Genomic DNA, 14,113 nt, shown 5'->3' with positions numbered 1-14,113 from the left:
GGAAGATGACAGCACTGCGGCTAGCGAGCTGCGCAAGCTTTGTGCCAACAAAAACGGCCCCGAGCAGGGGACGGCGCAGCTCCCAGCGCGGGAACCACCGGCGGGGAGGCGGGAGAGGGTCACCCCGCGGCAACTAGACGCCAGAAAGCTCTGTTCGAACAAGAACCGACTTAATGAAAAGAGGTTTAATACGGCAATTTTAATTACTCTCAATCCTCTCTCTGCAATTACTGCCGCCGCACAACTATTACCTGTAGAGCCCTATAGCTACGGAGAGCCATCAGCGTGCAGCAGCGAGGACGGACGCCTCCTACCACCCCGCCGCCCCGAGGAAACAGAGCGAACGCAGCCTTACGTGGTCCGAGTCGAGCTGGCAGTGCCGGGCCAGAGCGTGGAGGAGGCGCTGGATGTAGGCTTTGAAGATGCTGTGGATGACCGCATCGTCCGTCTTGTACAGGTGCTCCCCCAGTCTGTACCAGAAGTTAAATGAAATTTCTACCACCTGTTTTAGAAAGAAAAATTCAGCCTCGTTATCAACAGAACATTTTTTTTTTCCTCCATTCTGCTGGTGTTCCCGACAGAGGAATCTTCTCCGGGGGTGCCCGCAGCGTGGTGGGGTACCACAGATTTCCATCGGCGCTGCTTCATCGTGCGATGACGAAACGTGGACTGGTTCCCCCAGCTTCACCCATCTCCTCGGCCGCTTGTCACCGAACAAGGGACTTTGCAACCCGCTGAGTTAATCTGCAAACCCGTCACCAGCCCTGAGGGGCAAAGCCTCTTCTCTGCAAAATTAACATTGAAGCAGAAGAACCGTCTCTTGCTTCAAAGCGCAGACATGGCCTCGTCTCTCATCACTCAAATCTGCCAGCGATAAATTTGTCTCCCTGCCCCTGACGCGACTCGGCCACGGGCTCTGCCCTTGCTCACGCAGCAGGAGATGTTTAACACCCAGCCTGCCCCACCAAGCTACCGGGCGTCTTGCTGCTCGCAGGAACGCCGGCATCACCAGAGAGCCACATCGCTGGAAGAGTTTGCCCACCTAGAGCCGATCCTCACCGCCCCGTGCCCAGGTATTGAATGCTCTAAGCATCCGGACGGATGGCTCGGGGCGCACGCGGGCTTGGGCTAACGATGCGAGGGGGACAGCAGCCCCAGGCAGGAGCAAACATCTCCAAGAGAGCAGCTCAGGCGGGAAGGGGACATTGCTCCAAAGCCTCTTTATAAAAAAAAAGAGTGGAGCCTTTTTCAGGAGCAGCTGCAGAGCTTTAATTCCTCCTAAGCGTCACTGGCACAGGACAAAGTCAGGCCCAAGGGAGACTGAGCTTAACAGACCTGGAAAGGGGACTAAAGAGGCACCGAGGCCCAGGCGAGCGCCGCAGAGACCTGATGAAGCGCAGCGACTCCACACTTTCCACGGCAAACGAGCCCCGAAGGGCTGCATCGCAGCAGCCGTCGCTTCTTAGCTAACCCGCCTGCCGCTTCTCAGGTCTGATGTGCTTGCAGGCTCTGAAAGCTTCTGGAAAACTCAGTCCTGGAGAAGCTCATTCCATACCCACCTCCCATCCCTCACTTCAGCGGCTGCATCCCGGGGCCCTTAAACACGGGGGGAAGGACGGGAGCGCGCCCAGCAGATCCCAGCCGGCGCCTCCCTGCTCCCCGCGGCAGATTCAGCAGGACAAACCCTCTGCGAAGGAACCTCCGCCCGCCGAACACAGGCACAATTCAGCCAGGGATCAGCTACCGGGATTTAACTGATGAATTTAAATGAGGAAACGGCCTCAAGCTGTGCCAGGGCAGGTTTGGGTTGGATATTAGGAAAAACTTCTTCCCCCAAAGGGCTGTCAGGCCCTGGCCCAGGCTGCCCAGGGCAGGGGCTGAGTCCCCATCCCTGGGGGGATTGAAAAGCCGGGTGGATGTGGTGCTTGGGGACATGGTTTAGTGGTGGCCTTGGTAGCACTGGATTAACGGTTGGACTTGGTGATCTTCAAGGTCTTTTCCAACCTAAACGATTCCATGATTCTATGGATTAACAGTTTTGGAAGAAGAAAAAGCGAGGCTAAAAGGAGAGCCTGCGTCTTAAATAGTGTTTTGTGTTTCAGGGAGAACGGTCAGGGAGCTTTGATGCTAAACAGCATTTAACCTACTTGGAGGGCAAAGTTACCACGAGCTACACTGCAAAGCTGAAGTTGAACACGTGGAAAGAAAATAGCGGAGGCTTTCAGAGCGGTACTCGCAGTCCCACACACCCAGGACGCCGGGAAAGGGGAGCTGAGCCAGGTTTCTGCATCCCGAAGGCAGAGCGGGCCTTCCAAGGCCAGCAGCTCGCAGGAACCGCAGCCTCCCAACCACGTGGCGACGTAAGAGAAAGGTTTTTCCACTGACTCTGCTCTGGGCGAGCAAGATTTGGCAATAAGGGTGAGGAGAGGAACACGAGTAAAGCCCACTCACCTCGTACTGCGGGTGACCCGCACATATCAGCAGCAGCTCCAGCGTCCGCAGGTCACCGAGCCCTTGGCCTGGCGTACAAACAATTTTATCTAGGAACGTCTCGCACAGCTCGGTGAAAACACGGCAGTAATTGAGCACCCTGGTGAAGGAAAAACAAGGACGGGAGTCAGAAAGATCTTCCACGCGGGACCAGGCATCCCAGCCCAGGAGAGGTTTGGTCGGTGCAGGTAACGTGCCCTGCGGCCTCAGCTCCGAGCAAGAAACACCCACTTCTGCTTTGGCTTTCCGTCAGCAGTTGGGAAACGCTTAAATAGGGGAACTTGGCTGTGTTGAGAAGCAGGTGAAAACACTGGGTTCCGATAAGCAAATGTTACGAAATTTTCATATTACCCGCAGTATCTGAGAAAGCTTCTCCAAAACCACAGCATCGGGCGACAAGGCGCGGGACATCTGCTACGAAACAGCTCGAGTCTAACTGGGCGCCCGGAAGGCGCCACGTTTCGGAAGACGAAGGTACAAACCGCCTTGAAAAATAAAATATACGGGGGACAGCGCTGCCTAAAACCACAGCTGCTCTTAAGGCAAAAGGGGCTGAGCTGAACCACCAGCTTTACTCTGCTTTAGGACTGCAGAAGGGTGAACGTCCCGGAGCCACAGCACGGCGTGACGGAGCAAGCCCGGCATCAAACCGAGGGCTGCTCCTCACCGAAAACCGACCTCAAATCAGGGATTTGGGAGAGAGATCCAAGATAAGCCATTAGTCCCGGGCTTCGGTTTTAGTATTCCTGTTCTGGAGAGGTTTAGGAAATCCTAAAGCAACGTGCACCCAGAGATGTGCTGCAAACACACCCTAAAGCCTGTCTTAAAGACAGAGGCGAGTCCCCGACGTGAGATTTTATTTTATTTTTTTTAATCCCCAAAGGCTTCACCCCTCGCACAACCCGCCAGCTCCGCAGCGCGTCCCCAGGAGCAGAGCAACCGGGGCGAGACGCCGGCAGCAGGGCCTTCACACCGTACCTGGAAGCGTTTCGGGGAAGACGACCTTCTCCGACCCAGACTGGCGAACAGATGCTACTCATTACACCGTGCCCCAGCAATTCCTCAAGATTAAAGCTTTCAGATTTTTCCGAAAGTCACAGAGCGAAGAGATGCTACTGCAGAGTCCATCTGACCAAGCAGAGAGGATATTCTAACAAATTTTTACATGCCTGACAACTGAAGACTAATTCTGTGAGTGTTAAATGGAAGGGTAAATAGGAACGGATGCTACTATAATTTTTGATTTCAAAAGGGCTAACTTTGAGGAGTAATTATTCATTTTGCTTGCGGCAATCTCCTTTCGCTTGTGGCAATTTAACGTGGCTTGGGATTTCCTTAAGTCAAAGGCTCCTACGTTATCTGGGCTTTGCAGCCCGAGCTGAAACGAGGGGAAGGGGACGCTTGTTTTTGAGCCTAAGTCATGGGAAAAGCCTCGGCAGTGAACCAAGTGCCTCCGAGCAGCTGAAGGGCTGTCGGGGAGGAGGACCGAAAAGCAGAGAGCTGGATTCTGGAAGGCGAGATGAGCAGAAATGAAGCGAAAATTGCCAGAAGCCAAACCAGTGCCGGACCCTGCCAAGGACGGTCACAAAAACAGCACGGGATTTTTCAGCGGTCGCAAACAGCCGGTGGAATCGCTGAAGACGCCGGCACGATGAAAGATTTGTGGCAGCGCTAAAACTACGTGAATACGCGTGGGTTTTCAATACTGCGGCTGAACAGGAGGGGCGAAGAGGCTGTTTAGACAGGGGGATCCGCTTACCTCCAGGTGGAAGGAGCGGGGAATGGCTAACTGCCATCCCGGGAGTCAAAAATCGGACAGGGGACATCTGTCCTACAGCTTCGCTGCTGGTCTTGAGGTTTCCATCGATGGCAACACCTTGTACAGCCACAAAACGCGCTCGTATTTGGCAACGGGGAGAGAGGGTCTGGCAAACGCAGGCCAATTCCTCCGCCCTCGGTAGCGCGGGCAAGTTCCTACATTATTTCTCAAATACGTGGAAGTCGGAGGGAAATGGGCTAAATGCAACAGGGGGTGATCAAAAATAGATTGGACCCGCCTTATTCTTATCAGCAATGTTTTAAACCAGGAGAAACGGAGCAGAGCAGGAGATCGCGGCGGCACCCAGAAGCTGGTTAAACTGGATAAAGCACCGTTGAAGGAACTGGTGAAGAGCTGGCTAGCGGGGTGGTTAGCAGGCTGTGCTGAAAAGGAAATACCAGTTCGGTGCTAGGGAGGTCCCAGATCGATCCCACAACCGATCTTGTCTACGCTCATTAGCGACGGCCACAGAAAAAAGGAAGAGCGAGCACTAACGGTGTTCGCCGATAAAGCCAAGACGCAAGATCTGTGCAGAAGAAGGATGAAAACCATCTGAATTCGAGCAGGAAAAGTTGGCCTAGGATCAACTGAGGCTGGAGATCAGAGGGTTTCTAATCAGAGCGGCAATGTTTCGTAGCAGCCAACGTGCGTGAAGCGCTGGTTTCGGCCTGCTTCGTCAAGGTATGAAGGCTACAGTTTCTTCAAGTCAAGAATGAGGGGCTGGTGACCCAGCCGGCACATCCAGTCCTCTTTCCATGGGGAAGAGCCAAAGCCAGGTAGGGACGTTTGTAAAGAGGAGGTAGTATGAGCAATGGGTCGCTTCTAAACTCTATTTTAAGGCTGGCAACGCATCAGCTGCGCCTCAGGATACTTCCCTTGCGCTTTGCCCGCTGCAAGGAAGACCGAGCATCCCAGCAAGCCGAGCCTAACTCGGCTAGACAGCAGTCTAGCTCTGCCAAAGCCCGCGCTGAGCGCGTGCGCCTGGAGCGCAGCTCGGTGCACCAAGGGCGAGGAAGTCGTTTGCTCGCTTCTCTTCGTTCAACAAATACTTATTTGCATAAGACACTTCAGAGCGCCGCACGCAAACGCCACGGATTCCAAAAATAACCGCAGACAGACGACGTGACAGCTAATTACCGTACCTCTCCTTCCTTGCCGGGCACAGCCAGGGCTGCAAGCTCACTTACTTGTCTAGGTCCTCGCGTGCTACAGCCATGTGATAGGCACTCTCAAGAGTGAGGACGCCCTGGAAAAGCTGCAAGGCCAGGGGAAGGTTCGTCTCCACGTTCTCGATGGCGTAGAGGGCCGAGCACACGCAGTCCGAAGCGGCTTCGTGGAGGTTTGAGGATGTCTTGTCTTGTTGCTGCAAGAAACGAGAAGAAGAGCCCGGTGATTATGCATGAAATGAGGTGGTAATGGAAAAAGTAGGCTTTTGTTGTTCCTGAAATACTTTGTAGAGGTTCTGCATAGCCACAGCCCCCAACGACCCACTCCTACCAGCCCCGCAGAGCCTGCGCTGCTTCGCCACCCCGAACGCTCGAGGTCAAAGCTGACCCTCCCCACCGGGTCTTCCTTGGGAGAGGCAACCGCGGGAGGAAAAACGGCAACCGAAATCCAGGGCAGTTCAGAAGGAAACCAAACACTGGGCCGCTCGCTACCCGGGCTGGGTCGTAGAATCAGAATATCTCAAGTTGGAAGGGCCCGTAGGAATCACCGAGTCCTCGGTGAGGATGGAGACGAGGTTTCTCATGAAATATTGATGGTTGTGATGGTCTGGGGGATGAACGAGTGGATTTCAAGCCCCTCCTGGGAGACATTTATAGTGATTGCGCAAGGCTGATTTAACGGGAGCCTTAAGGGCTCCGGCGAAGCCCTGAGCAATTAAGGAGGGAGACAAGACTGGCATGCTAAGGAGGAGGAGAGAGCAAACAGAAACAAAGGAGCCGTAACTCTGTGCGTGCCTCTGTGCGTCCTTTCACACCAGATCTCGACAGGTTTGGAAAAGAATTCACGGTCCCACGTGAAGGTGGAAGCGGGGAGAGGAAAAACGCCCGATTTAAGTGACATTAACACAATAAAAAGGCTGGGGAGCGGAACGGCCTGTCCTGGAGGAGAGGGGTTTCTGCCGCGGCGCCGTCATTAATTGAATCGGCACCGCGGGGCAGATGCAAACGAGGAGGGACAGACAATTCCTGCGATGGCTCGTGGGTCTGGGCGGTGCCGCAGCAGAAACCTCGGTTTTCCAGGAATTCCTCCTTTCCGGTTGTTCAGTTCGTCGCCCTCCCCGTCGCAGCGACGCGGGATTCTCCTAAACTCTGGCCTCTTCAGCTCTCCCGCATTCAGATAGGACAGAGAAAAACTAAACCCAAACGCCTTCAGCAGTTAATTTTCCAAGGTGAAAACGTCAGAAAAGGAATAAACTATTATTTTATTGACGATCTGGCAAGAAAACCAAACCAAACCAAAAAAATACTGATTTTAGTATTAAGCAAATGCAGTTTCTTGAACAACAGACAGCTTTCAAAGCCCAAACTAATCAATACTTAAGCCCACGAGGAAGGCAAGCTTACTTCGACAACCCACTGCACAAATGTGTTTTGCTCAGAGCCCCATGAAACAATTTGGCTCGGAGCAAGGACCAAGCACAACGTGCTTCAGACCAAAATTCTCTCTCTTTTAAAGTCTAAGCATGCTCAAAAATCCACCTAGCACCTGCTTTGGGAGCAGTGGCAGCCCTCGGTAATGGCTAGAAACGGCCGGTTCTCAGATGTTAAATCTTCTATTCTGCTCTGAACGTTTTGCAACCATGACAGGAAAATGGAACCTGGCTCCTGCTTGAGCTAGACAAGATATCTGCTTAATATAGGCTCCAAAATTGACGATTAGTACAGTAGGAATAAGGAGAATAGATATAAATAGAAGATTAAATAGTCTTTGAACTTTTTTCTTGATGTACTGTCTGCTGGCGAGCGTAGCGCCGAGTTTATGGAGATGAAAGGCTCGCTCGTGGCAATGCGGCAGGAAGGTTCCCGCGACCCACCGCCTCCGCCTCTGCGGCAGCCCTGCCTTAGCCCGCCACGCCGCAGGGAGCGGAGACCTCCGCTCTCCCCCGCCGCCGTCTGTCCGGCCGCCTCTGCGGGAAAAGCCGCGATTCCCAAGCGGAGTGGGGAGAAGGTGCAGCACGGGCACGGCTCAGCGGGAATGCTCTCCTGGGGATGGCTGAGCCCGGTGGCGGGAAGGGCTTCGGTAAAACCAGCAAGGGGATCTGCTCGGGAGAGGTTTCGGAGGCTTTCGTGCCTGCCCAAGAGCAGGGAACGGCGCTCACCTCCGAACACGTATTCTCTGGGTCAAAATGGAAGGTGGGCAGGAAAGAATAATCCTGGAGGAGCTGCAGAGCCTCCCTCCTCCACGCAAAGAGCCAAACGCACACGTGCTTTTTCGTTTGCATCTGAAAGCTCTGCCAATGCTTTCTGTCCCTCAGTCTCGTCCCCACGTCACAAACCCTGGACCAAGCGCACAGGCAGAGGAGACCCTTAAGCGTAGTTCTGGTTTCACCCCCGAGAGATTAACCGATATTAGGTGTTACGTGCTGTCTCCTAAGCTTCCCAGGGCTAAGAGGAGGCAGGGAAGACGTGTGGGAACTCGCAGGGCAGCCAGAAGAGGACTCCGACTGGCCTCCAAGGCGGACAACCAGTACAAAAGGAAGACCACCATCTCAGGCAGCACAGATCTGTTATCGTGCACAGAGAGCTTGCTCTTCCCTGCCTGCAATCAAGGAGCTGATCAAGGTAAAGACCAGAGGGTTCCTACTCAAGTCAGGAGGGACGAACCTTCCGTACCTGCACGGCGAAAAGCGGCGTCAATCCTCAGATGCTCTCGGATTTCAAGGTGACACCACCCTGGTACCCAAGGCCCACCACCACCTCGTTGCCCAAGAGAAATACTCACCAGCACCTCGAAGAGGAGTGACAGTAACTTGCTGTTTGCCATGAAGGTGCTGTCCAGGACACCCAGGTTGAACCAGCTCCCCAAGCACCGGAAGATTTTGATGAGCATCTTCTCGTCGTTGCCTGCTTTCTCCACGCACGTCATCTACGGCAAGACAAGGAAGAACTGCTTAGGACCCCAACTCCAACATGTAATTTCACAAGCAAAATAATAAATAACTTTTGGAAAGCCATCCTGGAGCCTCTACAATTAGCGTCAGGAATTCCCCCATCAATCTCAGCAAGATACAGTCAGCAGTGATCCCTCCAAGAGGCACGCACAACTTTCAGCGATCAGGCAGCAGTTGTACCTCCGTGGAAGCAGCGCCCTGACCAGAAGGCACCTGAGGACGCCCACACCAGCAGAGAGGATTTCTGCATCTACCAAGGGTGACCACGTCCCCACGCTGGTTTTGTATTCGGGAACACGACGGTTCTGCAAACGTCCTCTCCAGAGCACGGGGACTTTGAGCATCCTCGCAAAGTCCGCATGAAGCACGTTCAAGAAAGCAGACTGCTTCCCCGGCCCCGAGTAAAGTAGCCCTGGACTTGGTGAGATGTAAGGGCAGAGCCAAAAACCTCTCAGTCAACTTCGGCTGCTGTTACAGAAGCGAGAAAAGCAGTTTGAGTGTTTTCATCCGTTCCCAGCCCATCAGTTTTCTGCAGAATCGTGTCCCAGACTGGCGGGGCACAGACACAAACGAGTTTCATACGTGACAAATCCCTAAACTCGCTCAAATCTCAATTTAACATTCCTCACCACAAAACAACGGCTGCCAAAGAGAAGATCGGCCCTGAGGGTCAGACCTACCCCGAGGCCAACCTGGGGACAGTCTGAACGCACCTCCGCAGCGTCAGAGACGGGACACGGGTCTGGCAGCAGCCAGCCCTCATTTCCAGCGATAGCCAAGACTTCTGCTGCACAACAGCACCTAACAGCAACCCTTACCCGAACCGAACGCCAAAGGAAGCCCTGACCTCGCCAGGCGGGGGGAGAGGAAGAATAGGTGGGCAGGCAGGACCCGGAGGAGGATCCCAGACTCCCTTCTCCCCAGAAGAGAGCCTAGGCTGGCCAAGCAATCCTGCACACGAGAGCTTCCAGAGGTCCTCACTCCTCGCTTGACGCTTCAATCCTGAAGGCAGAATGTCGTACTTCATCACAGTCCCTGTACAATGTTTTCAAACCCCATTTTCATAGAATCATAGAATCGACAAGGTTGGAAAAGACCCTTAAGATCATCGAGTCCAACTGTCAACCTACCACTGCCAAGTCCATCTATACCATGTCTTCGAGCACCGTATCTATCTGTTCTTTAAATCCCCCCAGGGACGGGGACTCAGCCCCTGCCCTGGGCAGCCTGGGCCAGGCCCTGGCAGCCCTTTGGGGGAAGAAGTTTTTCCCCATACCCAACCCAACCCTGCCCTGGCGCAGCTTGAGGCCGTTCCCTCTCGTCCCATCGCTTGTTCCTGGGGAGCAGAGACCGACCCCCCCGGCTCCAGCCTCCTTTCAGGCCGTTGCAGAGAGCGATGAGGGCTCCCCTCAGCCTCCTCTTCTCCAGGCTGAGCCCCCCCAGCTCCCCCAGCCGCTCCTCCCCAGCCTTGTGCTCCAGCCCCTGCCCCAGCCTCGCTGCCCTGCTCTGGCCACGCTCCAGCCCCTCCATGGCCGCCTTGGGGTGCGGGGCCCAGCGCTGAGCACAGCATTCGAGGGCGGCCTCACCAGTGCCTTTTGTAACTCAAGGAAGTGAATTTAGCATTTAAATCCTACGCAGAAAATTTAATTTTGCTCTTCAGGAAGGCGGTTGAAACGCCTGTGCTGGGATTTACCATGAAAGCTCCAGACAGATGCAGAGAAAGTCTGAACAGAAAGGCTTACGACTGGGCTATGACCCTTGGCGATCCAACAGCGGCGCCTCGCACCGTCTCCGGGAAGGCTGCGAGCAGCCGGAGCGAGGTGACGTTGCCTGTCTCACCGATGCGACAGCCAGACTTCTCCGAGACGTCCTAGGGCTGGAGACGGCTCGGAGGGACGGCACGGTGCAGGGATTTGAGAAAGGTGAAAAAGAGTTTCAGAACTGAGCGAGGACTCGTTCGAAGACAACTGAGCCCATGGAAAAAGTGGAACCGGGCTCCCCTAATGGCTGTGGTGGTAATGGCACGGACGCCTGCTGTGATAAATACAGCTTAAGGGGGGAAGAGTCTTCTCAAGCAAGACTTGAGTTGCTGTTGAGCAGAAGACATAGCTCAACTCTGTGTCCTGATACATAGGACGAGAGGGAACGGCCTCAAGCTGCGCCAGGGCAGGGTTGGGTTGGGTATGGGGAAAAACTTCTTCCCCCAAAGGGCTGTCAGGCCCTGGCCCAGGCTGCCCAGGGCAGGGGCTGAGTCCCCATCCCTGGGGGGATTGAAAAGCCGGGGAGATGTGGTGCTTGAGGACATGGTTTAGTGGTGGGCTTGGCAGTGCTGGGTTACCGGTTGGACTCGATGATCTTAAGGGTCTTTTCCAACCTTAATGATTCTATGATTCTATGATCCTTGATCGTCACGATCCCCCTTCCTTCGGAGTTACCGGAGTTAACTCCCGAAAATGAAGCCGCCTTCCCAGGCCTCCGTGGGAAGAGCCAAACCCAGACGTTGCACAAAGACGAAACAGCCACCAGAACATCTGCCACGCTCCTATCTCTATTCCAGATGCTCTCTGAGGCTTTCTTAACCACAGACCCACAAAAAAGCAGCGTGGAAACAGAACGGGGACCTTCTGCAAAGGCTTCGGGCCGGGTGCAAATGTAAAACTGAGCCTTCCTTACCTCTACTCCGCCCTTTTCTCCAAATTAAACAAAGGAAAACTGCTGGAGTTGAGCCTGTGTTGGGTCCCATCGGAGAAGGGGATTCAGGGAGGGAAGGGCTATCGGGGAGGGACTGCAGGTAACGTCCGAGAGGCAGGAGGGGATGAACGTAACGGCAGGTTGCACGAGCCTGGAGGAAGATTAAGCGCTGCAAGGAGCGAGGCTTCCCTGGGCCAAGAATCAAAGCTCTCTCTGGCTCCCGAGCGCAAGCCCAGAGCCCTCCCCGTTTCTGTGTAGCACAGCGCTGGGGACCTGCGAAGACGCTGCATGCGAGAGCCAGAAAAGACGTGAAGAAGCATTAATTGAGGAGAGGGGAACATGGTCACACGTAAAACCGAAGCCCTATAGGTTTGCTCATCAACGAGAAGGAAATCCAAACGACAGTCTAACAGCAAGGGGTAGGCATGGGTCAAAGGGAGACTGAAATTCTGTAATTTGGAGAAACGGCATAAAAAAGCACAGCAAAACATGGGTCATTTCCCATGGATAAAGCATTAAGGATCCTAAAGTTCCTTCACAGAGGAACGCTGACCAGCAGGCTAGCAGGGCGGCTGGAAGAGAAACGGGGAGACCAGAGACCCCGGAGCGCAGCGCGGCCAAGCAGGGGAAGACGGGGCTGCAGAGCGGAGGGACGCCTGCTGATGAGACGCCGCAATTAAAACACACCAAAGCTCGGCTCCCTCTGGAGCACGGTGACATTAACCAGCTGCTCGGTGGAATTGCAGGCTTGATAGGCGCTGCCGAGGGTACGTTATCTTTCCTTCTTTAGATAAGCGCCGTGAAATGGTAGACGTTTACGGGAAGCTCTAGAGGTTACGGCACGTGCTCCATTTGAAGCCTGAGTCAGGGATCAGGTTGGCTACTCGTTTACCGAGCTCAAACACCACTGAAGAACATGAGAAGTCCCTCTGGAGAGGAAGGAGCCAGCAAGGAGAGTTTCTTTTCAGTCCCTGAAGCAATTCACCTCAACGCTTATTCGCGGCTCCCCAGACTTGCCCTGTTTTGGGGCCCACAACAGAATTTGTCTCCAATCCTTGGAGAGCAGGAACGCTCCCGGGATGAGGAAACCTTTGAAGAACCACCAGGAGATTCAGCTACAGTCTCCCTGTTTGGCCAAGACTAAATGTGACCTGCAGCTAAACGCATCACCTCGGCTTATCACACGGTGGTCAGGAATTAGGCACGTACTTACATTTGAAAGGGGTGTGAGAAGAGAGAGAAATCACAGTTTTAAGTACCTGAAAGACCTTCTTCTAACACAGAGAGAGAGAGGTGTGCATGAATCTAGAGATGGTCTAGGGATGGTCTAGAGATCTACATACACACCCCCATAATGGGCTGAAGTAATTTCTTGCTTAACCATCAAATAACCCAACACTACCACAGGAATCCAGTCCCAGTCAACCACTGAACCCACAGTCCTGGATCACGGAATGGATCCTCATGGAAGCAAATTTAAGGCACATGCAAGACAAGGAGGTGATCCGAGTAAGCCAGCACGGATTCACTACGGGCAAATCGTGCCTGACCAATCTGGTGCCCTTCTATGATGGAGTCACTGCAAGAGTCGATAAGGGAAGACCGATTGATGACATCTACCTAGGCTTCTGTAAAGCCTTTGACACAGTCCCACATGACATCCTTATTTCTGAATTAGAGAGATGCGGATTTGAAGGGCGGACTATTCGATGGATAAGAAATTGGCTGGATGGACACGTCTGGAGAGTTGTGGTCAGTGGCTCTATGTCCAGGTGGAGACTGGTGACGAGTGGTGTCCCTCAGGGCTCTGTCATGGGACTGGTGCTGTTCAGTATCTTCATCAACGACACAGATGGCGGGATCGAGCGCACCCTCAGCAGGTTTGCAGGTGACACCAGGCTGAGGGGTGCAGCCGACACGCCTGAGGGACGGGATGGCGTCCAGAGGGACCTGGGCAGGCTGGAGAGGGGGGCCTGGGTGAACCTCATGGGGTTCAACAAGGCCAAGGGCAAGGTCCTGCACCTGGGTGGGGGCAACCCCCGGTATCAGCACAGGCTGGGGGATGGAGGGGTGGAGAGCAGCCCTGAGGAGAGGGACTTGGGGTGCTGATAGATGAAAAGCTGGACGTGAGCCGGCAATGTGTGCTGGCAGCCCAGCAAGCCAACGGCATCCTGGGCTGCATCCCCCGCAGCGTGGGCAGCGGGGCGAGGGAGGGGATTCTGCCCCTCTGCCCCGCTCTGGGGAGACCCCCCTGGAGCCCCGCGTCCAGCTCGGGGGTCCTCAGCACGGGAAGGACATGGAGCTGTGGGAGCGGGGCCAGGGGAGGCCACCGAAATGCTCCGAGGGTGGCACAGCTCTGCTGTGAGGGCAGGCTGAGAGCTGGGGGGGTTCAGCCTGGGGAGGAGGAGGCTGCGGGGAGACTAAAGACCTTTTCCTCAACTTAAGGCAGACAGTGCCAGGAGATGCACCGCGCTCCGTACCACCAGCTAAACCAACGCAGTCCTCACACGGGGAGTCCCGCTGAGAGGATGAGAAAAGTCATTAAGTTTCCATAACCAGCTCCATTTTCAATCCAGTGCTGACAACAGGAACCTGACTGTGATTTTGATCTGCTTGGAACTGAAATATATATAAAAGCAGCTTGTTTCACACAGCTTTTTGATCACATCCAACCTGGAATAATCTGGATGGGGAGAAGCAGCTGTGTGAACTTGTTTAGCAGTTGACCAGGGCTCGGTCGCCGCTCGGTCTCCTTACCAGCAGAGAGATGACCGTGCTGGAATAGTACGCCAGATCTTCTATGATTTCGGTACGGCGGTTGGCTCCGATGCGCAAGGATCGGCTGTGAACCTCTTCCGGCAGCACCGTGAGGATTTCCAGCAGAAAAGGCAGTGACGTAACATCGTTGCTGTACCTGAAACGAGGAAGGACGGGGCGTGAAGGCAGGCGAGAGCCAAGCGCACGCAGGAAACCCAAATACCGGCAAGTAGGTTAAC

General features: G+C 54.4%; 1 protein-coding gene across 2 annotated transcripts in view; it reads right to left on the bottom strand.

The window, feature by feature from the left end:
* Positions 1-14,113, bottom strand: part of TNPO3 (transportin 3) — a 42,319-nt gene that overhangs the window by 10,141 nt on the left and 18,065 nt on the right. The window contains exons 4-9 of one of the 2 annotated variants that reach the window (XM_082310948.1): positions 13,875-14,031; positions 8,607-8,894; positions 8,258-8,401; positions 5,497-5,672; positions 2,452-2,590; positions 356-502 (exon numbers count right to left, since the gene is read on the bottom strand). In XM_082310948.1, the coding sequence (XP_082167074.1) occupies positions 356-502; positions 2,452-2,590; positions 5,497-5,672; positions 8,258-8,401; positions 8,607-8,894; positions 13,875-14,031 (1,051 nt within the window). The remainder of the gene's footprint in view (positions 1-355; positions 503-2,451; positions 2,591-5,496; positions 5,673-8,257; positions 8,402-8,606; positions 8,895-13,874; positions 14,032-14,113) is intronic. The other variant, XM_082310949.1, reaches the window with a different exon arrangement.

Source organism: Platalea leucorodia (genome assembly GCF_965183815.1).
Source record: "Platalea leucorodia genome assembly, chromosome: 4".
NCBI classification, from domain to species: domain Eukaryota; kingdom Metazoa; phylum Chordata; class Aves; order Pelecaniformes; family Threskiornithidae; genus Platalea; species Platalea leucorodia.
The sequence above is the reverse complement of the archived record's forward strand: the minus strand, read 5'-3'. Positions and strand labels throughout refer to the sequence as shown.